Source organism: Bombina bombina, chromosome 2, assembly GCF_027579735.1.
Source record: "Bombina bombina isolate aBomBom1 chromosome 2, aBomBom1.pri, whole genome shotgun sequence".
NCBI lineage: Eukaryota > Metazoa > Chordata > Amphibia > Anura > Bombinatoridae > Bombina > Bombina bombina.
The window spans coordinates 760,666,744-760,691,927 of NC_069500.1; the positions used below are offsets into that span (position 1 = coordinate 760,666,744).

Genomic DNA, 25,184 nt, shown 5'->3' on the forward strand with positions numbered 1-25,184 from the left:
TTAGTGTAGTAGACAACCCCAAGTATTGAACTAGGCCCATTTTGGTATATTTTATGCCACCATTTCACCGCCAAATGCGAGCAAATAAAAAAAAAAACTTTACATTTTTCACAATTTTAGGTTTCTCACTGAAATTATTTACAAACAGCTTGTGCTATTATGGCAGAAATTGTTGTAAAAGCTTCTCTGGGATCCCCTTTGTTCAGAAATAGCAGACTTATATGGCGTTGCTTTTTGGTAATTAGAAGGCCGCTAAATGCTGCTGCGCACCACACGTTAATTATGCCCAGCAGTGAAGGGGTTAAATTAGGTAGCTTGTAGGGAGCTTGCAGGGTTAATTTTAGAGATCAGCCTCCCACCTGACACATCCCACCCCCTGATCCCTCCCAAACAGCTCTCTTCCCTCCCCCACACCACAATTGTTCCCGCCATCTTAAGTACTGGCAGAAAATCTGCCAGTACTAAATAAAAGAGTTTTTTTTTTTTTTTAAATAAAAATAATAAAATATTTTAGTTGTGATGGACCCCTACCTTAGCACCAACCTCCCTGATCCCCCCCTCCAGCTCTCTAACCCTCTCCCCTACCTAATTACCGCCATCTTAGGTACTGGCAGCTGTCTGCCAATACCCAGTTTGGCCCCACAAACCAAAGTATTTTAATTTTATTTTTAACTTTTATTAAAAGCAGGAATGTGATGCATAGGAGCCGGACCATTTTTGGCTGAGAACCTGAGTTATGCTTGCTTATTGGTGGGTAAATGTCAGCTTCTAATACGCAAGCACTATCCATGGTCCTGAGCCTAAAATGGGCTGGCTGCTAAGATTTATATTCCTGCTTTTAAAATAAAGATAGCAAGAGAACAAAGAAAAATTGATAATAGGAGTAAATATGAAAGTTGCTTAAAATTTCATGCTCTATCTGAATCATGGAAGAAAAAAAATTGGGTTCAGTGTCCCTTTAAGTGTAAAGGGACAGTCTACACTAGAATTTGTATTGTTTTAAAAGATAGATAATCCCTTTATTACCCATTCCCCAGTTTTGCATAACTAACACAGTTATAATAATATACTTTTTACCTCTGTGATTATCTTGTATCTAAGCCTCTGCAAACTGCCCCTTTATTTCAGTTCTTTTGACAGACTTGCAGTTTAAGAACAAAGTATATTCCAGCCTCCAAAATTCTTTAAAAGAACCTTTATTTCCACATAGGGTCCTCAGCAACAAACATGTGGAAATAAAGGTTCTTTTAAAGAATTTTGGAGGCTGGAATATACTTTGTTCTTGGATTGTTTTGGGACCTGGCAAGTCCTTTGAAAAAGAAAGACAAAGGTGCTGTTTTCCTAACTCCCTGGGTGAATATATAGACTTGCAGTTTAGCCAATCAGTGCCTGCTCCCAGATAACTTCACGTGCACGAGCACAGTGTTATCTATATGAAATACATGAACTAACACCCTCTAGTGGTGAAAAACTGTTAAAATGCATTCTGAAAAGAGGTGGCCTTCAAGGTCTAAGAAATTAGCATATGAACCTCCTAGGTTAAGCTTTCAACTAAGAATACCAAGAGAACAAAGCAAAATTGGTGATAAAAGTAAATTGGAAAATTGTTTAAAATTACATGCCCTATCTGAATCATGAAAGTTTATTTTGGCCTAGACTTTCCCTTTAATGTTTACTTTACTGTCCCTCTATAGATAGGGATAAAAAAGAGGAATTAAAAAGTGAGAGGGGGTAACAGAGTTAGAGAGTGGGAGAGGTTAATAAATGTTTGAGGATAAAGTATAATATAGTATAACAAACCCTTTAAATATGTGTGAAGTTAAAGTGATTGTAAAGTTTAGTGAATAAGTGACCGGTATCATAATCATTAAACTTTACAAAGACGCTTATTTTTAAAAATACTTACCTTTGCATTATGGTAAACAGACCGCTGATCCTCCGACTGTAGCTCCTGCTTTCTTTAGCAGATCAATGACGAATCCGGCTTCCTCCAATCGTTGTGGGACCCCCTCTGGCCGGATCGTCATCTATATGCTAATGAAAGCAGAAACTGCGGGTGGAGGATCAGCGTTTACCATAACGCAAAGCTAAGTATTTTATTCATTAAACTTTACAATCCCTTTAAAAAGGCCACTTTCCATTTTTTGTTACCCACTGTCTCAGTGATTGGATCAGATATACTATGCTCGCTCTGAGCTATATTTGATTGACAGCAGCTGTGCATGCTCTGAGATCAGCACTGGGGTGTTTAGACAGTGCTAATCTCTTAGTTAAAGCAGCCTTTATTAATGCACATGTATTGCAGATCCATGTAAAGCTGCATGCTGGGTCTATAGAACTGCAGCATTCTTTTAACGAGAATGTCCATTTAATGTATGAGCGCGTGGTTTATAGATAGTGAGGGGATTAGAGAGAGGCCACCACTGGTGCAGGCTGATGGGGCAATGAACCAGAATGCTCCTTCTGCGGTATATGCTGTTGAATGAGTGGTTTGGGTTATATATACTGCCCACACCACTAACAGGACCCATCTGTAACCTGGTCTGTCCTTGTTAAATGTATCAGCTTCCTTCAGTGCCTGTCAGAAGAAAAAGCAGCAGTTAAATGGTTCCCCTAGGTATTACATCCCACTCCAGGCATCACACATTGGCTGCTGGTTGCTTCTCTGCTGATAAGAGACCTGCATTACACTGTGCAAGAACATGTCTTAAAAACAGAATTAGAAAATCAAATTAAACACTGAACCAGACCCAAAGCCTTCCCCTTGTAAAACCCAGTATGCAACATTTTGAGCACTACTAATTTAAATATTCACAAAACTCACTACAGCCCATTGTGGCTGTTAATCTGTTTTTACTCTGTGTACGTTTATTGATTTATTTTTTATAAATCTATAAATTTACATGGATTTGTGGATATTGGATATTTTGTGTAATTATGCACATAGGGCAATGCAAGTACAACAGTGAGCCTGGACGGACCAAAATATTTTTTGTAGTTGTATGTAAAAAATAATGAAATCTTATAAAAGGTGGTTGTTTTTCAGTGAAAAGGATGTGGAGTCATTTATGTTGTGTATATGAGGCATGATCCAGCAGGATTTTAGTGCATATAGACCTTAAGCAGGCACTAGTTGTATTTCTGTGAATTATGGGTATATCGGCCTAGCTTTAATAAAATTGAGTGAAATAAATATCTTACCGAATAAATTTGCTGCAGCATCCCAAACCCGTAAAGATTTGCACCTGCCCCTCGTTCCTGCCACAAGTTGTGAGATAGGGGCATATTTATCAAAGCGTCAACTGAAAATACGTTTGAATCCTGCATTGTATTTGTTGCAAAATTTGATCCGCCGTAGTTATCAAAGCGTCAAGATCGGCAAATGTTGAAATTTGTGATGTAATATACGATCTCGCGATCTCAATCCGGCGCAGATCGATGCTTGCGTCATTACAGATGTTTCAAATTCAGATTTGACTCTATTTGACCCATTTCCCAATTTATCAAACATTTAACAGGTACGCTCGTGTGTATTCCAACACAGCGTACCTAGTTTTCAATCTGCCCACCCTTGATGTCGCGAATGCCATAGAACTCAATGGGAGTCTGAAAACACAGAAAGCTTATGTTCGATGCTGCAAGAGAATGAAGCATATTACATAATAAAAGTAAATTAGAAACGTTATTAAAATGATATACCCTTTCTAAATCAAACAATATTATTGCTCCACATTTGGTGCACTAGTAGATATAGGGATAAAAATGTAACATACATTACTACTTATGAATTATGCTACAACTTTGTCTCTCATTACAAAGCAAGGGGACAATATTATTTCTCCATATTTGGTACAAAATTTTGCCCCAAACTTGTTGCACTAATAGATATAGAGATAAAAATGAAATAAATACACAATATAATATAGCTAACTTCCTTTTTATTTTTTGGAAAAATCTATGTGCACCATCTTTAAGCCATGTAATATAAGTCACACTCTCCACTTCGCGCCAAATTTGACTCAACACTTTTCGCACCAATTATGACGCAAACTCCTAAACAACCCACACACTAGTGAATTTTTCAACAACTTTTGATTGGAATATGCATAATCACATGATTTATGACATCAGCCAATCTGATTCAAATATTCATTATAAACTATCACTAATGAATCAAATTGCTCGATACTTGTGTCATTGATCACTCATCAGAACTTGTAAGTGACATGTTACATTGTGTATTGTTACATTGTGTATTATACTTTGAAAGTATGTATATGTGAAATTAGTATTAAAGATAAACATTGATGCTGACATTAGGACACACAGTGTAATATTTTAGACAATGATTTTAAAATTCTAATTGATGTTTAATTCAATATAATCTTAAACTGAAAGCTCAAACGGATAGCCCACCTAACATTAAACTGTCACGTCTCAGATACAGCAGGAATTAAAATCACCTCTTTACTATCATGCTATTTTCAGTGTATTTCGTCCTTCTCTTGAATTTCTTTTACAGTAAGAAATGTCATTTTATATGCCAGCCAATTTTATAACACCTGTGAAGGGGTGGTTTTTAAAACTAGATTGCAATCAGGAGGAGTTAGACAGGTGCAGAGAGAAAACTGGCCCAGCTCTTAAAATATCCATTGATTGCAAATAAATGCATAAGATACCCTGATTACATGTTATATTCACAATTATTCCTGCTCATAATAATAATACATTTACAATATATACATATTGTGGTATAAATAAACACAGAGATATGACAGACAACATTGTTTAGAACAAAAAAAGGAACTTAGGGACATGTAAATATGTTTGCAAAAGATTTCTGACATAACACACACACACATATATATATATATATATATATATATATATATATATATATATATATATATATATATATATATATATATATATATATATATATATATATATATATATATATATATATATACACACACACACACACACACACACAAGTATGTGCAAAGATATGTGTACAAATTCTAGCATTAATAATCATTTATAAAAAAAAAAAGAGATAAAAGCATATCATGACTTCTAGAAATACAAATACACATTCATTTATGTGAAAGTATCATATAACAAATAAATATAAAAATAACTTCCTATAAGATATTGTTTGTTGAGGTATAAATGTAGCTATTTCTTGGAAAATAACAGATGAAAAATAAAAGATTAGGTTTAGAGAAATGTGCTTGTTCATGGACAGTAATGAAATAATACAAATAAAGTTGGGAAAAACCCGAATAACTGTGACATCGATGACTGTTAGTTAACAACAGTCCGATGCTCATCCCACCGTACTTTGACGTGCGTGTTTTTTACAGTTATTTTGATAAATAAGGGGATCGTATGTGATCCGCGGCAGCGATGTGCAAGCGTATTGACGCCGGCAAATGCACTGAGATTGACGCTTTGATAAATATGCCCCATAAGCTCTTTTTTAATAAACCGAACCATACTTGACATGTAACCATCTGCGCCAGGGGGGTAACAACAGGCGTCTCAGAGGTCTCAGTTGAGACCAGACCCGCTCTTCTATGGGGCACATTTGGTCCTGCATTCAGTAGTGGTGTGGCTATAAGGGGTATGGATTTGCCTGTACAATATGGCGGCTGTCACAGTTTTACTGTACCAAAAAACCTGCTACTATGAGGATTGAGAAGCAGCACATTGTGTGCATATGTGACTGACAGCTCAGCTTCTGCTGACTGCAAACAGCCAGAAAGGGCACTAAAATTGGCACACCCTTTGCCCTGGGCCACAGTGAGGTCTAGTTACGCCCTTGGTGGGCACATAGAACCTGTTCCACTGTATGGATATCAGCTTCAAAAAACATCTTTAAAACCTTACAGAAAAAAACAAATAGAAAACAAAGCCCACTTTAACATTTGTAAAAATAAAAAAAACCTTGAAACAAAAGGAAAATAAAAACGAGATAACCAGGTCAGCTTTCAAAATTCATGAGATATGACTGTGACATGAGATATTCAAAGAGACAGTCTTTATAAATACTGCATGCTTGCTGCGCAAAGGTGTAGGCAAAATATCCTGCCCACGCCTCTAGAACGTGCTGAGCACATTTCATTCTATCCAGTGAGCTTACTTTACGTTATAAAACAGACATGCACATATTATACAATTACAAACATTTGCATAACTTATTTTTTAAGCGTGCTGCCTAGTTGTTGCAGTTTTAATTACTGCTTTTCCATGTTGCCAGCAAGTTTTCATTTGAATCGTAAAAATATCATATATTGGGCACCTCAAAAATAGATTTTAACGGCAAGAACACCCACTAATAAATTGGTGGAAAATATAGGGTAAACAATGCTCAATTAATTTCTAAGATCATCTCATTTGTACAGCAACCTTAAAGGGACACTGAACCCCAATTTTTTCTTTTGTGATTCAGATAGAGCATGCAATTTTAAGCAACTTTATAACTTACTCCTATTATCAAGTTTTCTTGATTCTCTTGGCATCTTTATTTGAAAAGCAAGAATGTAAATTTAGATGCCGGCCCATTTTTGGTGAACAACCTGGGTTGTTCTTGATGATTGGTGGATAAATTCACCCGTCAATAAACAAGTGCTGTCCAGGGTCTGAACCAAAAATTGGCTGGGTCCTTAGCTTAGATGCCTTCTTTTTCAAATAAAGATAGCAAGAGAATGAAGAAAATTTGATAATAGGAGTAAATTAAAAAGTTGCTTAAAATTACACGCTCGATCTGAATCACGAAAGAAACAATTTGGGTTCAGCGTCCCTTTAACAGAGTCTTTGGGGTAGATGTATCATACCCCGGGCAGACATATATATATCTCTGCATCGCTAAATGCCGACAGTATACGCTGTCGGAATTTAAAATTGCACAAGCATTTCTAGTGAAATGCTTGTGCAATGCCGCGCCCTGCCAATCGGCCTCTAGCAGGGGGTATCAATCATCCTGATCGTATCTGATCGGGATGATTGCAGTCCGCCACCTAAAAGGTGGCGGACGAGTTAAGGAGCAGTGGTCTTAAAATGTACCCCCTATGAATCTAGGCCACTGATTAGTCAAAAGGTAATGTTTTTTGTGTAACCATACATTAATCTGGATATGGTTGTGTGTAATAGACATTTCAGGCAGAGTCACATTGTATTGGGCACCTAAATCCAATAAGATTCAGTTGTGCTTGTGTGAAAAAGGCTTGGATCTGGGTGTGTTTATGCAAATAAGAAACCGATATAGGATATGTGAAATAAAGCACCTCCTAATGGTATGCTATGAAGTTGGTCTAGTTACGTCATTCTTTTACTTATATGTTCCTCTTGTCTCTTTTTGTCATGGAGAGAATCTAATAGGTCACTTATAAGTATTAAATTAAGCAGCATGAAGTTCACATGTGTTAACATGATTTAAAGGGACATGAAACCCAAAATGTTTCTTTCATGATAGAAAATGTTATTTTAACCCCTTAAGGACCAAGGATGTACAAGGTACGTTCTACAAAAAAAGTTAGTTAGTGACCAACGACGTGCATCCTCAGGGGTATCAAGCGGTGGAAGAGATCTAGATTGCTTCCAACCACTTCAAAGGTGGTTGGAAGTTTAGCCACCGATGCAGAGAGAGCCACTCTGTGGCCCTCTCTGCATCGGGCATTGATGGCTCCGATCATTGGTGGGTGGGAGCAGCAGATGGGAGGCGGGTGGGCGGACCATCCATGTCTTGTGGGTATATTAGTTACACTGCAATGTTACCGACACTCGACGGAAGCGGTCGGGGAGAAGGGTGGGTATGGGTGCGCGCGCTCCTGCAGCGATTGCAAATTTTTGCAAAAAACAAACATTTGTATAGAAATGGCGGGGCTCTCTAAATGTTGGGCAAGGAATCTGGGAGGGGGAGGGAGGGAGGTTATTGAGGGGGGCAGCTACACTACAGAAAATATCAAATGTAATAAAAAAGAAATACACTATTTTAGAGGGTGGTAGAGGGGGAAGGGTTAGAGAGCTGTATGGGGGGGGGGATCAGGGAGTTGGGGGCTAGGAGGGGATCCGACACTGCAGAATCAATTGGGGGGAAAACATTTTTTAAAACAAATTAAAAATGCTTTTCTTTCTAATGACACAATGAGTCCACGGATCATCATCAATTACTGTTAGGAATATCACTCCTGCCCAGCAGGAGGTGGCAAAGAGCTCCACAGCAAAGCTGTTAAATTCCACCTCCCTTCCCTCCCACCCCAGTCATTCTCTTTGCCTACATTAGAGCAAGGAAGTGGTAAAGTTAGGTGTTAGTAAAAGATTCTTCAATCAAGAGTTTATTATTTTTTAAGTAGTACAAGATTGTGCTGCTTTATTCTGGGGTGTAGCCGTAGTCCATATCAGTCTCCTCAGTAGAGCAGTGGTGGCTTTAGAGCAATGGGAACTGCGCCTCCCATATATTTATGCTACCCTAATCCTGAAAGCCTGAGTAAGATTACTCAGTCTTTATATCTTTTTCCACAGGTCCATGTGAGGGAGAGGACCTCTCAAACCTAGTGAGCTGCCTTGTTGCCTGGCAGATTTATGAGGTAAGTGCTAACTTTACTTTTTTCTGGGGCTAGTAAAGAAAAAAAGGACTCAGAAAAAGTTTAGGCACTTTATTCATTAGGGAAAAAATATGGCATTTTATTATTTTCCTGGAATAATAATAAGGGGATTATATAAAGCAGCATTTGCAGGCACTGGGGACTTGAGGAGATAGGCTCAATGTTGGTGATACTCTGTTAGTTATTTATTACGGAGCTTCACATAAAATGTCGACTGACACGTTAATTTTGACACTCCCACGATGAGCGGGGCTTGTGTGGCGGTAGAATTATTTGTTGCGCACATATTTTCTCTCTATTACGGTATTGAATGAGAGAAATCTGGCTACTTGCCGTTTTTAGTTAAAACGGATTAAAAGATAGTTTAACATTAATTGCAACAGCTCTGTTTTGGTTCCGGTTTTCTTTATCTCCGGTAATCCAACAAGGTGGACAACTCAGCAGAGCTAAAGCTGAGGTGTAAAAGCTATTTGAAGTGTGTTGAATCGTTATTTTGTAAAAATAAAGCAATTCTGTTTTTCAGTTCAAAATTAAAAGTTACTTTTTTTTGCGGTTCATCAAAAATAAAGCAGTTACTTTTAAAATTTTAAGAGACAGTAACGTTTTTTTCTGTATAAAAGTTTAGTAAAATTTTATATGTTTTTATTTTATTTCTGTTAAGAGGGATCAAGACTGTTATAGATTACAGATATCCTTTTTGTTTAAATGATTATATAGTCCGTCAGTCCTTTTCTGTTCCTCATGTGTTGAGAGAACACACAATTTTAGGCTTTTGAGCCACTATTGGTTAGGAGTTTTTTGACAATGTTCAAAATATGCCGCATTTTTTCCCCTCAGGTGTCCCAATTTTTTTTATTAATAATACAGTGCCATGCTTTTCCTCCAAATTCCCTTGCTATAGGGAAAGCGCAAGAGGAAATGTAAAACATCAGTGTGTATGGTTTCTGTCACGACTGTATCTATTCCAAACTTTCCCTCTTATAAGTTTGAAGAAGAGGATATTTTGGTATCACCTGAGGGTAAGATCTCAGATTCAGTGTAATTCCTTCCTCTGATACTGAAGTTGTATCCTTCAGATTTAAGCTAGAGCACCTCTGTTTACTACTTAAGGAGGTTTAGCTGCCCTGGACGACTCCGATACTACTGTCATAGTCAATCCTAAACAAGTAATTTGGCGTGCCCTCCATGGTGGAAGTATTTCCTGTACCAGATAGGGCTACAGAGATTATTGCTAAGGAATGGGAAGAGACCCTTTTTCTCCTTCCCCTATATTTAAAAGAGTTTCCTATAGCAGACTCTATCAAGGAGTCTGGGCAGACGGTACCCAAGGTGGAAGGGGCAATTTTCACGCTAGCCAAGAAAACCACTATTCCCATAGTGGATAGTTGCTTCTTTAAAGATCCTATGGATTAGAAGTTAGAGGGATTGCTCAGGGTTTACAATGGCTTCATGCGATTTGTATTGCTACTGTCACTAGTGCGGCAGCATACTGTTTTGATGCGTTGTCTAATTCTATTTGGACAGACACTCCCATCAAAGAAATCCAAGATAGGATAAAGGCCTTTAAATTGGCCAACTCCTTTATTACAGATGATTCCCTTCAGGTTATTAAGCTGGAAGCTAAGATTTCAGGCTTTGCCATATTGGCTCGCAGAGCTTTATAGTTAAAATCTCTGCGGAGGTGTCATCTAAGTCTAAACTTTTGGCGATTCCTTACAAGGGAAAGACCTTGTTTGGGCCTGGTTTGACAGAGATAATTTCTGATATTACAGGAGGTAAGGGACATTTCCTCCCTCAGGATAAGAGAAATAAACAAAAAGGACGTCAGAGTAATTTTCATTCCTTTCGGAATTTCAAGGAAAATCTTTTCACTCCCTCCTCCAAGCAGGAGCAGTCCAAGCCTTCCTGGAGACCCAATCAGTCTTGGATCTAGGGAAAACAATCCAAGAAGCCTGCTGTTGGGTCAAAGACAACATGAGGGGCCTGCCCCCGATCAGGGACCAGATCTTGGGGGGGCAGGTTTTCCTTCTTTGCTCGGGCTTGGGTTCGAGATGTTCAAGATCCCTGGGCGGTAGACATTGTGTCCCAGGGATACAAACCTTTCCTCCCAGGGGCAGGTTTCTGCTTTCAGATTATCTGTAGACCAGACAAAAAGAGAGGCGTTCTTGCACTGTGTACGGGACCTCTCCGACCTGGGAATGATTGTTCCTGTTCCAAGGCAGGAACAAGGTCTTGGATTCTATTCCAATCTGTTTGTGGTTTCCAAGAAGGAGGGAACCTTCAGACCAATTTTAGATTTCAAAAATCTAAACAAGTTTCTCAGAGTGCCGTCTTTCAATATGGAAACTATTCGTTCCATTCATCCTCTGGTCCAAGAGGGTCAATTATAATCACAGAGGATTTAAAGGACGCATACCTGCATGTTCCCATCCACAGGGACCATCACAAGTTTCTAAGGTTTGCATTTCTAGACAAACTCTTTCAGTTCGTGGCTCTTCCATTCGGTCTTGCCACGGCTCCCAGAATTTTTTCATAGGTTCTGGGATCCCTGCTGGCGGTGCTCCGATTGCGGGGCATTGCAGTAGCACCTTATCTGGACGATATCTGGTTCAGGTGCCTTACTTTCAACAAGCAAGATCACACTCATAAATGTTGTTATATTTCCTGCGGTCTCATGGATGGAAGGTGAATTCGGAAAAGAGTTCCTTAGTTCCAACTATAAGGGTAGTTTTCTTGGGGTCCATAATGGACTCCTCATCAATGAAAAATTTTCTGACAGAAGTCAGGAAGTCAAGATTTCCGATTCTTGCCTAGCACTTCAGTCCTCTCCTCGGCTATCAGTGGATCAGTGCATGGAGGTAATTGGGCTGATGGTAGCGGCAATGGACATTATCCCGTTCATCCGTTTCCACCTCAGACTTTTGCAGTTAAGCATGCTCAGGCAGTGGAACGGAGATTATGCAGACCTGTCTCCGCTATTACAGTTGGAACAGGAGACAATTGATTCTCTACTTTGGTGGTTGTTTCAGGATCATCTCTCCCAGGGAACCTGCTTTTGCAGACCTTCCTGGGTGATTGTGACAACAGAAACTAGCCTTCTGGGATGGGGAGCAGTTTGGAGCTCTCTAAAGGCTCAGGGAACATGGACTCAGTCGGAGTCTGTTCTACCCATAAACATTCTGGAATTGAGAGCAATCTTCAATGCTAGCCTCAGTTAGCTTCGGCCCGGTTCATCAGGTTCCATTCGGACAATATAACCTCAGTGGCTTACATCAACCATCAGGGAGGAACTCGGAGTTCCTTGGCCATGACAGAGGTAGTCAAGATCATTCAGTGGGCAGAGACCCACAATTGCTGTCTGTCAGTGATCCACATTCCAGGAGTGGACATCTGGGAGGCGGACTTCCTAAGCAGGTAGACCTTTCACCCGGGGGAGTGGAAACTCCATCCGGAAGTGTTTTCCAGCCTGATTCTCAAATGGGGTCAGTTGGCATTGGATCTCATGACTTCTTGGCAGAATGCCAAGCTTCCGAGGTACAGGTCGAGGTCAAGGAACCCTCAGGCTGTACTGATAGATGCTCTGGCAGTACCTTGGAATTTCAGTTTTGCATACCTATTTCCTCCGTTTGCTTTTCTACCTTGAGTCATTGCTCGAATCAAGCAGGAGAGGGCGTCAGTGATCCTCATTACATTGGCGTAGCCTCGCAGGAGTTTGTATGCAGACCTGGTGGACATGTCATCTCTTCCACCTTGGAGACTTCCTTTGAGGAAGGACCTTCTATTTCAAGGACCCTTCTTTCATCCAAACCTAGTTTCTCTGAAGCTGACTGCTTGAAGATTGAACGCTTAATTTTTTCCAAGCGGGAATTTTCGGAATCGGTCATTGAGACCATGATTCAGGCTCGTAAACCTGTGACTAGGAAGATTTACCATAAGATATGGCGTACATATCTATACTGGTGTGATTTCAAGGGCTACTCTTTGAGTAGAGTTTGGATTCCTAGAATTCTGTCATTTCTCCAAGAAGGTTTGGAGAAGGGATTATAGGCAAATTCCCTAAAGGGTCAAATATCTGCCTTATCTATTTTGTTACATAAACGTCTGGCGGACGTCCCAGATGTACAATCGTTTTGTCAGGCCTTGGTCAGGATCAGGCCTGTATTCAAACTAGTTACTCCTCCTGGAGTTTTAATTTAGTTCTTAAAGTTCTTCAAGGGGCTCTGTTTGAGCAGATGTATTCCTTAGATATTAAGTTGTTATCTTGGAAAGTTTTGTTTCTTGTTGCTATTTCATCTGATCGTAGAGTTTCAGGGCTCTCTGCATTACAGTATGAGTCTCCTTACCTTATTTTTTATCAGATAATCTTGACGTGGTACGTGCACTAAAATTCTATTTACAGGCAACTAAGGATTTTCATCAGTCTTCTGTTTAACATAAGGAACAAAAAGTTACGGCTACTTCTCTTTCTTTGTGGCTGTAGAGTATCATTTGCTTTGCCTATGAAACTGCTGGACAGCAGCCTCCCGAGGGAGTAACGGTCTTTCCACGAGGGTTGTTTCCTCTTCCTGGGCATTCAAAATGAAGCCTTTATGAAACAGATTTGCAAGGCTGCAACCTGGTCCTCTCTTTTCACTTTTTCAAACTTCTATAAATTTGACTCTTTTGCTTCGGCTGAGGCCGCTATTGGGAAAAAGATTTTTCAAGCAGTGGTGCCTTCCGTTTAGGTTTCCTGTCTTGTCCCTCCCTTATCATCTGTGTACTCTAGCTTGGGTATTGATTGCCAACAGCAATTGATGATGATCCGTGGACTCATCGTGTCATTAGAAAGAAAACAAAATGTATGCTTACCTGATAAATTTCTTTCTTTCTTGATGAGTCCACGGCCTGCCCTGTTATTTAGACAGGTTGTTAGTATGTTATAAACTTCAGACACCTCTGCACCTTGTTACTTCCTTTCTCTCCTTTCTCTCCTTTACTTTGTTCGAATGACTGGGGTGGGAGGAATGGGAGGTGATATTTAACAGCTTTGCTGTGGTTCTCTTTGCCGTCTCATGCTGGGCAGGAGTGATATTCCCAACAGTAATGGATGATGATCCATGGACTCATCGTGTCAAGAAAGAAAGAAATTTATCAGGTAAGCATAAATTTTGTTTTTATTTTAGTACTGGCAGACTTTCTGCCAGTACCATAGGCATAACTAGAAACCACAGGGCCCAGGTGCAAGAATCTAAGAAGGGCCCCCCACCCCCCAAAAAAAGTGAATTTGATACATATCTTTTTTTTTAACATTTAACACAGAAAAATAATATGAGATTACATGTCTGCAAAAGGAGGTACCCTGTGCCCACAGTCTGTGAGATGGTCTGACCCCCTATTACTGTATATAGTGACACTGTTTAATGAACCAGTACTGTATATAGTGAGTCAGTGACACAGTCTGGGATCTGCTGGTGAGATGGCTGGCCTGACCCTACCCGCCCCAGTATTTTATAAAGTGACCACAGTAGTCTGTAACATAGTCCAGCCCCCCTGTACTGTATATAGTGGTACTGTATAATGACACTGTTTACCCCCTCCCCCCATGCTGTAGTAACAAGGTCTGTAATTTGCTGGTTCCACAAACATACACACACAATCATGCATAAATACACACACAATCACATACATACACACCCACACACAGAAACACCAATGGGTAAAACAGAAATACTAACGCCTGTAGACAGAGCCACTAGTGAAGCATCATGTCACACTCACATGATATCAGTGCAGGCAGTGGCAGGTCAACGTTTTTTTTTTGTTTTTTTTAAGCTGAGCCTCCACCCTTGGGAACCCAGTCACAATTGCGACCTCTGCACCCCCTGTAGTTTCGCCCCTGACCAGTACTTAAGATGGTGGTGACAATTGTAAGGTGGGGGAGGGAAGAGAGCTGTTTGAGGGGGTCAAAGTTAGAAAAGGTGTTTCTTTTACATTTTTCATCATATTTTATATATTTTTTATAGTAAATTATAAGATATGATGAAAATAATGGTATCTTTAGAAAGTCCATTTAATGGCGAGAAAAACGGTATATAATATGTGTGGGTACAGTAAATGAGTAAGGGGAAAATTACAGCTAAACACAAACACTGCAGAAATGTAAAAATAGCCTTGGTCCCAAACGGACAGAAAATGGAAAAGTGCTGCGGTCATTAAGGGGTTAAACAACTTTCTAATTTAATTCTATTATCAATTTTCCTCCATTGCTATCTTTTATTGAAAAGCAGGGAGCTCAGGAGCATGTAAGTCTCTGGAGCACTATACGGCAGCTGTTTTGCAAGAATGTTATCCATTTGCAAGAACACTAGATAGCAACACTATTTTTACCTTTTTTAAATTGTATGCTCTGTCTGAATCACAAAAATATGACTTATCTGTAGAACCTGCAAACTCACAGCTGATGCACTTTGCTAAAAAAAGACAACACCATAGTGTTTTTCATAAACTTTGCAAAATATCAAGAAACCATGGTTAAGAAAAAAATGTAACCCCTTTACTGCTAAGCCATTCCATACTCTTGTGCTAGAGCAGTTTTAGGATTAGATTACAAGTGGAGCGCAGAAATATTAGAGCTGTTGAGTACTAACACTGCTCAAGTTAAATCGGTATCGCTCCTATGTTTGCGCTGGTATTAAAAGTTGAAAGTAAAAAGTTATCGCTCAAACGAAAGACTCACGTGCGGTATCATCTGGAGGTTGCATAATATGACAACACAGACTCCCTTTCCCCATAGACTTCTATGGGATGCTTTAAAAAAAAGCTTTTTCTGTTTTTCGCTTGAGCACTAACCCGAAAGTGTGCTAGGATAACTGCGCTAGCAGAAGCCGTGCTAAGAATATTTTTAATACCTATGTTCTTCACTTAGAAGAAAATTTTCTTTTTATATTTATATATATATCTATCTATCTATCCATATATCTATCTATCTATTTACTTATTTATTTATTTATTTTTTTAAATATAAAAAGAACATACATTTCTAAGTGAAGAACGTAGGTATTTCAAGTATTTCTATCTTAAAAAAAATATTACATTTGTTTACAAATAAAGGCTTACATTACAAGTGGAGGGATAAAATTTTATAGCACGACCACTCCCTCTCCCCATATACTTCTATGGGGTGCGCTAAGGAAAGCCTTTTCCATTTATCACTCCACCAGAAACTGCGCTAGATCAACTGCACTAAAGCCAAAGGTGCATTAGGAATACTTTAAATTCCTATGTTCTTCACTCAGAAGAAATTATTCTTTTCATTTTAAATATATATATATATATATATATATATATATATATATATATATATACATACACACAGTATATATATATATCTGTATATTTTTTTGAAAAAATATATATCTATACCTATATATCTAAATGAATATATACAGTTATAGGTATATATAGATGGGGAAATCGCCTAGTACAGGATGACGACACATTGTTATCCTTTGCAGTTGGGAAGGAATGGGTGTTAACAAAAAACACTAACAGAGCTTAGTGTATTGCAAGGGACTTAGTTCTTGTTTTCTATAGCTGTTGAATGACACTTGCACACTTGGCAGTAACATAGGAAAAAGAAGACGCATTGACACATTATCCTTATTCCATATGGCCGCTGAATATATCATGTTACACATGTAACTCAGTAGTTGTAGATAGCAAACAGCATGTCTCCTGCTATGCACAAGATGGATGCACTTGCATTGCAGGAGACATGAATGTTGTTTCTTATAGTACCTGAGCAATGGGCATGCATAGGGCAGAGGGGACCAGGCTCCTAGCTGGTTTTTACATGCCTGATGTCTGGCCCTGGCAACAGATGATTCTTTAATATTCTCCCGTTCAGCCTACAGGGTCATGCCGTCTCTCATTTAAAAGAGCCTTTGGTTATCATGTGGTCAATATAAAAACATCAGGTTTCTAACCCATAAAACCCAGTTTAAGAATAATAAATGTGGGGGGAAATAGGGGACCATTCCTACCTAACTATTTGCTATATAGTTATAAAAATATATGTTGGATTGGATTGGATTGTCTATAGTGATGCATCATGCTATCATGGTCAGAACATATTATTTTGTGCTGTAAATCTGCAGACCATCCTTGAGTTCACCCCGCCCCCTTTAAATAAAGGAGATTATGTTCGGTAGAGAGCTGATAATGACTGTTTGCATATGCTTATGTTTACACTGTATTAGATAACAAGTATTTCAATAGGAGTGGCATGGCATGGTGTGGTACTAAATGTTGTATTTACCTGGTGCATATTGTGATGTTTTTATAAAATCATATACATCTAGATTCTGTCACACAAACTATTTATGCATATATAGAGATCTGATAACAGAGATAATTTTAGAGGACACAAACACACTTTTATGTTGAATCTTGCAGAAATGCGTTATTTAGAAAAATGTCCTTTTAGGTAAAGTAAAATAGACTCTAGTTTGCTGTGTCAGTCCTCACCTTTACTACTACGCGTATCAGCCAATCAAGGATTCTTTGTTCTTATATCCCACAGGCACCAGAGAGGATTAAAGCCATCACTGAAAAATATGAGCAGAAGAAGAATGTAAGTTTTAAGCCAGGGGTAAGAACGCACGTGGGAAAGCAAATTTAGGATTACATACACAGTGTTTATGATAACATTAATGTTCAGCTACATTGTACCATGTACTAAAGTTCTTTAAGCTTGTAGGTTGTGAATAAAATTCATCTGAGCATGATACAAAGATTTAAAACAAAGTATGCAACCGTGTTGACAAGGCAGAAAGCTGAAGAAATGTTGCTACTTTTGTTGTGACAAGGTATTACACAGATAATAAGTAAAGTCCGTGATTCAAATGTCAGTAATGAGTATTTTTAAGTATTTAAGTAACATTGGTCGAGGAGATTCTCACAGAATGCGGGCAATAGTGAAACATATGTTGTAATCGGCAACAATAGTATTGCGTGAAATGTCAGAAACAGTAATTACTAAGTCCCAACACAAGCAAAGGTAATAGTTACCTGTACGTCGTTCACCGCAAACTGGGTCTCTGTGAAGACACCAAGCTGACAGGTAAGGAGCCACTCCAAAGCTCCTGATGGAAAAAGTCCAATTTAAAAGACAAGGGGTTTACCTGTTTAGCAAGGCTATTACACTGCAGGCTTGGTGCAAGTGAAAACAGACTTTATTCGTATATCCATTAAAAGTTACAGGGTACAGCAGGGCTCAAGGGGGGCCCGAAACAAACAATCTGACGGGTTTCCTGCCCGTAGGCACTTTGTCAGGGACTACACATTCTCAAACATTTAGGAAAGCATCAGATTGTTTGTTTTGGGCCCCCCTTGAGCCCTGCTGTACCCCGTAACTTTTAATGTATATACGAATAAAGTCTGTTTTTACTTGAACCAAGCCTGCTGTGTTATAGCCTTGCTAAACAGGTAAACCCCTTGTCTTTGAAACATGATACAGAGATAACTGATACAAAGAAGAAAAATCTTTGTTGATGTTATAACTCAATGTGTTTATGACCAGAGCTCTCGATTACCCCAAGGTTTGTGAATAAATGTTCTGAATTGGTCGCCCTATACAGAGGTCCTTATCTTTTCTAACACTATTTATGTCCCAGTTTCTCTAAAAGAAACTGTGCTCCCCACCCAGAAAGAAACAGATTCTGTCCCAAGAGAAAACAGAGACCACCAAAACCCTTGCCCAAGAGGAAACAGGCCCAGCATTGGAGCACTGGATCCTGAGCCCCTCAGTCACAGAATTATATGTTGGGGGGTGTATGTGTGTCTTCCTGATGCTGTCTATTCACATTTCCTTCTTCTGACAAACATTGTGTGAAATTTTGCAACAGTGCTGTAATCTGTATAATGTGATGGACTCAAAAACATATTTAAGGGACAATTTCATTGGTTAGGATGATGTAATTGTGGGCATGGGCATGGGGCTTTAACTTCTTCTCCTCCCCTTAGGCAATGGTCATCAAGTGTACAGACAAGAAGAAAACACAGTGACCATCTTCAGTTGGTTATGAGACATTAAGGAAATTTAGAGGGTCCTTATTTGGTCCATTGTACACTGCATCCTTTATTTTACTGAAGAGCAATTATTTAAATTGCACAAAGTGAGATCTGGTCAAGAAGTAGTAAGAACAGGCAGCATGATTGCACATCACCAGGAAATGCCTCCAATTGATACATTATTTATTTGAAGAATATATATAGGGGGCGCCCTTGGTCAGAGAAACAAACAATTAGTGTAACAATTCATATTACAATACATTTGAGCTCAAAACAGTAAATATGGGTTCAAAGCAGATGACCAGGCAGTGGACCAGCCTATCTAATTATACACAATGGTAATTTGCAGTTTGATGTAACAACGCTACAAAATGAAACAAACAAAATGTACCAAAAGTCCCATAGAATCTGGTAAAATAAAAGGGTGAAAGCCCAAAGACAATTCACGTAACAGGTCCAGGCAGCTATCTGTGGGTGGATCAGGGTTACAATCCAAGGGCAGCAATCTGTAGATAACAAAAGGAAACAGAAGTACTGCATGGCCTATTATTGTTTGACTAGGTGATAAAATATATGTATATGTGGTATATTGCACTCACATTAAATAAAGCACCCCTTGTGGTGCAAGTGAAGCAGACTGGAATCACAACAGTTACCCAGCAGACTGACCTCCGGTGTTAGTACTGTAATCTGTACATGATGTAAAAAGACACACACGCCAATATGGCCTAGTATTGTAGGGTACAACAGGAAATAGTATAATAAAGGTTGCACTCACATGTGGTAGAGCACCCCTCTTAGTGCAAATGTAGCAGGCTGGGATCAAACAGTCACCCATCAGACTGGCCTCCGGTGTAACAAGAAACTTTAACAGTTCATCAGTTTATCCAAAAATATGGTAGGAACATCAAATAAAAATATCAAGTTTACAAATTTACTTTATTAAAAATTGATAAAATCGAGCAACGCGTTTCTCAACCAAACAGTGGCTGTTTCATCAGGCTTCATACAAACAGTAAAATAACACTTGCCGTATATACCATATAGAATAAGAACAAAGGGCAACCCCTGTTGTGGGTGCTGACCAATTAAAGGTGTCATAGTAACCAAACTAAACAATCCATAATAACATATTAAATAGAATATAAGTATACAGTTCACCTGGAAATATACAAAATTAAAATAACATGTAGTCAATATAAAATACATTCAAAACAGAAAAGCAATCAAAATACATTCTGTACAAATAGCCTCCATCCCATCTACTACCAGAAAAATATTACTATTAAAAAACGCCATATATAAAAAGTGTTTCATATTGCTACATGTCAATATATAACACAATGCACCATAATTAAACCATTAGTTTAAAAAGAGGCAACACAGTGAGCTTATGTTATCACTATAAATGGATACGGATTTTGTAATTACTTACACCATGTCAAAATGTTTGTTGGTGTAGTCACTAACCGTGGCACTTGTTTCTAAACATCCAAAGATTGTTTGAACTATACTAGAAGTGTGATATTTCATGATGGATTACCAGTGTGCACTTTTGCTTCAATACATAAGTGCCAGTAAATGGAAACATGTATATATGTGTATATTTTATCTGTGTTACGGGAATGGAGGGGGCGGGACCATATGTAGAAGAGATCTGTATTTTGATAGGGTGCAATGAAAGATGTCACCTTCACCAGCTGCAATAATAACATTGTGGAGTCTTACACGCCCATTTCAGTGACGTGTTAGCAGTCAAATCAATGGTTAGGATACAAAAAGGCTTTGTAATAGTAAAAACAAAATCTGACGTAAACACTTAAATCGGTCTATAAAACCTTACTATTATTAGAAATGATTCAATGATGATAGATAGTAACTCTATCTTAGATGTTACGGTGTGTAAAAGGGGCGAGACCATATCTCTGTGGGGTCTGCATTCTAATAGAGAAAGTGATTGGAACGTTACTAATATTCACTATACATGCCCATCCCTGTGACGTGTTCTGTATCAGTATAACAATAGGTGAATAGAACGTAATGTGGTATACGCCCATCTCTGAGACATATTATGTGATAGGGGGCTAAAAACAAATATAGCATGATGTAAACAGATGTTCGTGGAATAGATGATCCTATTACAAATGTCCCTCTCTAAGACGTGTTGTGTGATGAGTAATCAATAACTAAAAACAAGATAACATACATAAGGTAGAAAGCTAGCATAATATTAATAGATGCTCATTAGCACGTATATGAGAATGTATAAAAAAGAAAAATTAGGAGAAAAATATGAGGTAGTATAAACACACATGATTATATGTGAAAATGTTAAGACATGAGTGTGATGGAACTAAGAAAAAGAATGAGATAAAATAGATAGCTTAGTAAAACTGGTATCTGACATACCTATGTATGTATTTGTGAATAAATGCCTACAATGTGTGCATATATATAAATTATATTATATAAATATATATATATCTATATATATATATATATATATATACTGTATATATATATATATATATAAACACACATACACACAAGAAACATCTACACACATATACATAACACACAAAATTATGATTAATATAATAGTAGATGATGTGAAGTGATGTCAACTACATAACTGTTGTGCCTATGGGCTTTATAAATACATAATTATGTATAAATACATAATTGCTGTGATATGATAGATTGGCATGTAAGTGAGATATGTCTCCATTGAATGAGGCATATTGGTGTCTTGGGTAAAAAAAAAAAAAATATATATATATATATATATATATATATAAATGTATAGATAAAATAGTATATATAAAAGTGAAGTGTTGTATTAGTGAGAAAATGGAGTGTGTGTGGGAGTGAAATATATCACCAATAAATGGGGCATAATAGTGTTAAAAAATATGCATGCTTAAGCAGAGTGGTGTATAAAATCTGATAGAAATGTGCAAGATAATAAATATACAGAGTGTGTAAGGGGTAAGACCAATGTGGGCTAGTTGAAGAACAAAGATCAAAAGCTGCTAAATCCACACATTCGTTTAAACCTTCTGGGGTCAGGGTATGTAACTTGTGGATACAGTATGTCTCCCTGTGTCTAAGAAGCAGCATAGGATTATGAGTATTTCTGGAAATTTGTTCAATCGAAAAAACAGATAATGTTTTGGAGTTTCCCATATGGGCATATGTACAATGTCTTGAGACACTTATGTTTAAAGAATTTCTTTTTAACATTGAGAATGTGTTTACTCCAACGTTTTTTCATTTTGCGGCTTGTACGCCCTACATATTGGGCCCCATATAAGCACTGTATTAAATATATAACATAAGTAGACTCACATGTGAGGCACTTCTTAATAGCAAACTTTTCTCCTGTGATGTTAGACTGAAAAATCTTAGTGTCACTTTTGACAATTTTACACATATTACATCTGGATTTGTGACTCTTAAATATACCACAACTGGGTATAAAATTCCCCCAATAAGTTTTTTTTATTAATACTAGTATTGGTGGTCATCGTTTTATTCAGATATATTTTGTCCCTAACTATTTTGCTTGGTGCCCATTTGTTTTTAATTGTAGGGGCTCTTCTAAAAAACTATTTTGGGTTTAACAGAAATTTGATTTTTCAAAAAAGGATCATCACATATGATAGACCAATGTTTTGAGATGATTCTTTTAATTTCACAATGATGGCTGCTAAAGCCAGTTATAAACAAAGGAGTATTTTGTTCATCTGATGATTTCTTAGTTGTTGGATTCTGTTTAATATTCTTATTTGTGTTTTTAATGAAATATTTAGTTCTATCTTCATGTAATGCTCTAAGATAGCCTTTTTGTATAAGGTCTAAAGGATATCCCTTTTCAAGAAATCTATCTTTAAGAATAATTGCTTGTGATATATAGTCTCCCTAGTGCTGCAGTTCCTTCGTATTCGCCTAAATTGTCCATACGGGACATTCCTCTTCCAGCTTAGATAATGGGTGCTGTTAAAATCTAAGAAGCTATTGCAATCCACAAGTTTCAGACATAATGTGGCCAGACGATGAGAATGATAGTGTCAAATCAAGATAATCAATCCTTGTGGATTGAATATTACTTGTAAACTCCAAAGCATAATCGTTAGAATTAAGAGAGTTGCTAAATCTAATTGCTTCTTTGTGAGACCCCTTATACAAAAAAATCAAATCATCAATGTAGCGGCCATAGAACACCAGACTTGCCCCCACAGAGGAATTTTCGATACAAGTGTCCTCAAAGTGACCCATATAAAGGTTGGCAAATCTGAGGGCAAATCTGGTGTATGCAAGGTAGAGGTGAGCGCAAAAAGAAGGCTGAGGATAGGGTAGGGAACGCCAAAATAGGCTAAGATAAGCTGGTAGAATATGAAATTAAAAATTATTTATTCCACACAATAATTAAAATAATAAAAAAACAATATACACTGATAGTAGTTCATGGATCCATGTTACAAATGATAGCAAATTACAGTGTTGGGTAAAATACAATACAATATAATAATAAAAACAATTATAAATACTGGTAGAATCAATATGGCTGATGATAACGCCTTTTATGCTGAGATCTGGTGCCCATGTCCGTACCCTTGATCTGTAAATCAAAACATCCCTGATATTTGAAATAATTGTGATGTAAAATGAAATGAATGAGTTCACTGATGTAATTTTGTTGTTTGGCTGGCATATATATATCAGTTTTTAAATAAGATAGGATAGTTAATAGGCCTTTATCATGAGGGATATTAGAGTATAAGGAACTCACATCACTAGTAATCCACCATAGATCTTCATTGCAGTGTTAATTTTGATGGCAAGTTTCAATTTAGTCTTAGTTTTAGTCTTTTGACTAAAATGCCATTTTAGTTTTAGTCGTATTTTAGTCATCTGAATTGTTTTAGTTTTAGTCTAGTTTTAGTTGACTGAATCTCCAGTAGATTTTAGTTGACTAAAATCTAAGGGGTGTAGTTAAAGTGTAATGCATTATTTAAACAATATTAAAACTTTAACAGTTCTCTGTTAATAATTAAAACAAGTATCAAGTAACTCAACAAAATGTTTCTGCAGCTAGCACAGGCACAGCATAACTTAAACCCAAATTCATAGGTTATATTTATTTCTATAGGAAGAATCAATTGATTGTTCACAAATTCGAAAAATTTTCAGCAACGATATTAGCACTGCTCTAGAACTTCCAAACTCATTATTTACTCCCGGAGTAAAGGTTTATTAACCTGTTTTTATTTATGGTATTAAGGTTTGAACATGCAATATAGATTTAACAGATTTAACTGTTGTGGTATATAACACATCTTTATTTTTCTTAAAATTTAATAAAATTAAGTTTTGTAAATTTTACAAAAGAGCAGAAATTGGATATGGATTGATTATAACACCTTGCATAAAATGTTTTTGTCAGCAAATTTTGATTTAGTTTTAGTCATAGTCTTTTGACTAAAATGTAATTTTGATTTAGTTTTAGTTATAGTCTTTTGACTAAAATGCCATTTTAGTTTTAGTCGTATTTTAGTCATTAGAATTTCTTTAGTTTTATAGTCATTTTAGTCTAGTTTTAGTTGACGAAATTAACACTGCTTCATTGATTTTCATAATTCCTAGATTGGTGAGTTTATTTAATAGATCTGTAGAATCTTTAATAAAGGACGGCAAAGCTATAACATGTTTTTGCAAAAAGAAATTAATATAAGCAGATAAATTATCTGTAAGACTTCCAATACCAGCTATTAAAGGGCGTCCAGGAGGATTTTGTGCATTTTTGTGCACTTTTGGTAAATGATAGTAAAAAGCTGTATTAGGATATTTAGGATATAAATAATCTCTTTCTTTTTTGTGAGAATACCCTCCTCGAGGCCTTCTTGTAGCAGGGAATGTCATTTTTTGGAAAAGACAGCAGTTGGGTTATTAGGTAAGCGCCTATAATAGCTGGTATCATTAAGGATACGGTCAGCTTCTGCTATATAGTCCACAGTGTTTTGAAGGACTATACCGCCCCATTTATCTACCTGGCGATTACTATATGTTTGTTATCTTTTAAAGTATTTATAGCATGTTGTTCACCAGAGCTAAGGTTATGAGGCCAATTTATCAAAGGTCTTGCGGACCTGATCCGACAGTGCGGATCAGGTCCGCAAGACCTCGCTGAATGCGGAGAGCAATACGCTCTCCGTATTCAGCATTGCAGCAGCAGCTCACAAGAGCTGCTGGTGCAACGCCGCCCCCTGCAGGGAGGTGTCACGCCGCCAGCAGGGAGGTGTCAAGCAACCCGATCGTACTTGATTGGGTTGAATTCCGGCTATGTGTGTCTGCCTGCTCAGAGCAGGCGGAAAGGGTTATGGAGCAGCGGTCTTTAGACAGCTGCTTCATAACTGCTGTTTCTGGCGAGTCTGAAGACTCTTCAGAAACACGGCCCTTCAAGCTCCATTCGGAGCTTGATAAATGGGCCTCATTGTCTGTATTTGAGTTTTTTGGGGAGTTTTT

General features: G+C 37.7%; 1 protein-coding gene across 2 annotated transcripts in view; it reads left to right on the forward strand.

Annotated features, from left to right (window-relative positions):
• OCEL1 (occludin/ELL domain containing 1) overlaps positions 1 to 25,184 on the forward strand; it is a 57,697-nt gene that overhangs the window by 15,222 nt on the left and 17,291 nt on the right. For both annotated transcript variants that reach the window (XM_053702875.1, XM_053702876.1), the window contains exon 4: positions 17,170 to 17,220. In XM_053702875.1, the coding sequence (XP_053558850.1) occupies positions 17,170 to 17,220 (51 nt within the window). The remainder of the gene's footprint in view (positions 1 to 17,169; positions 17,221 to 25,184) is intronic.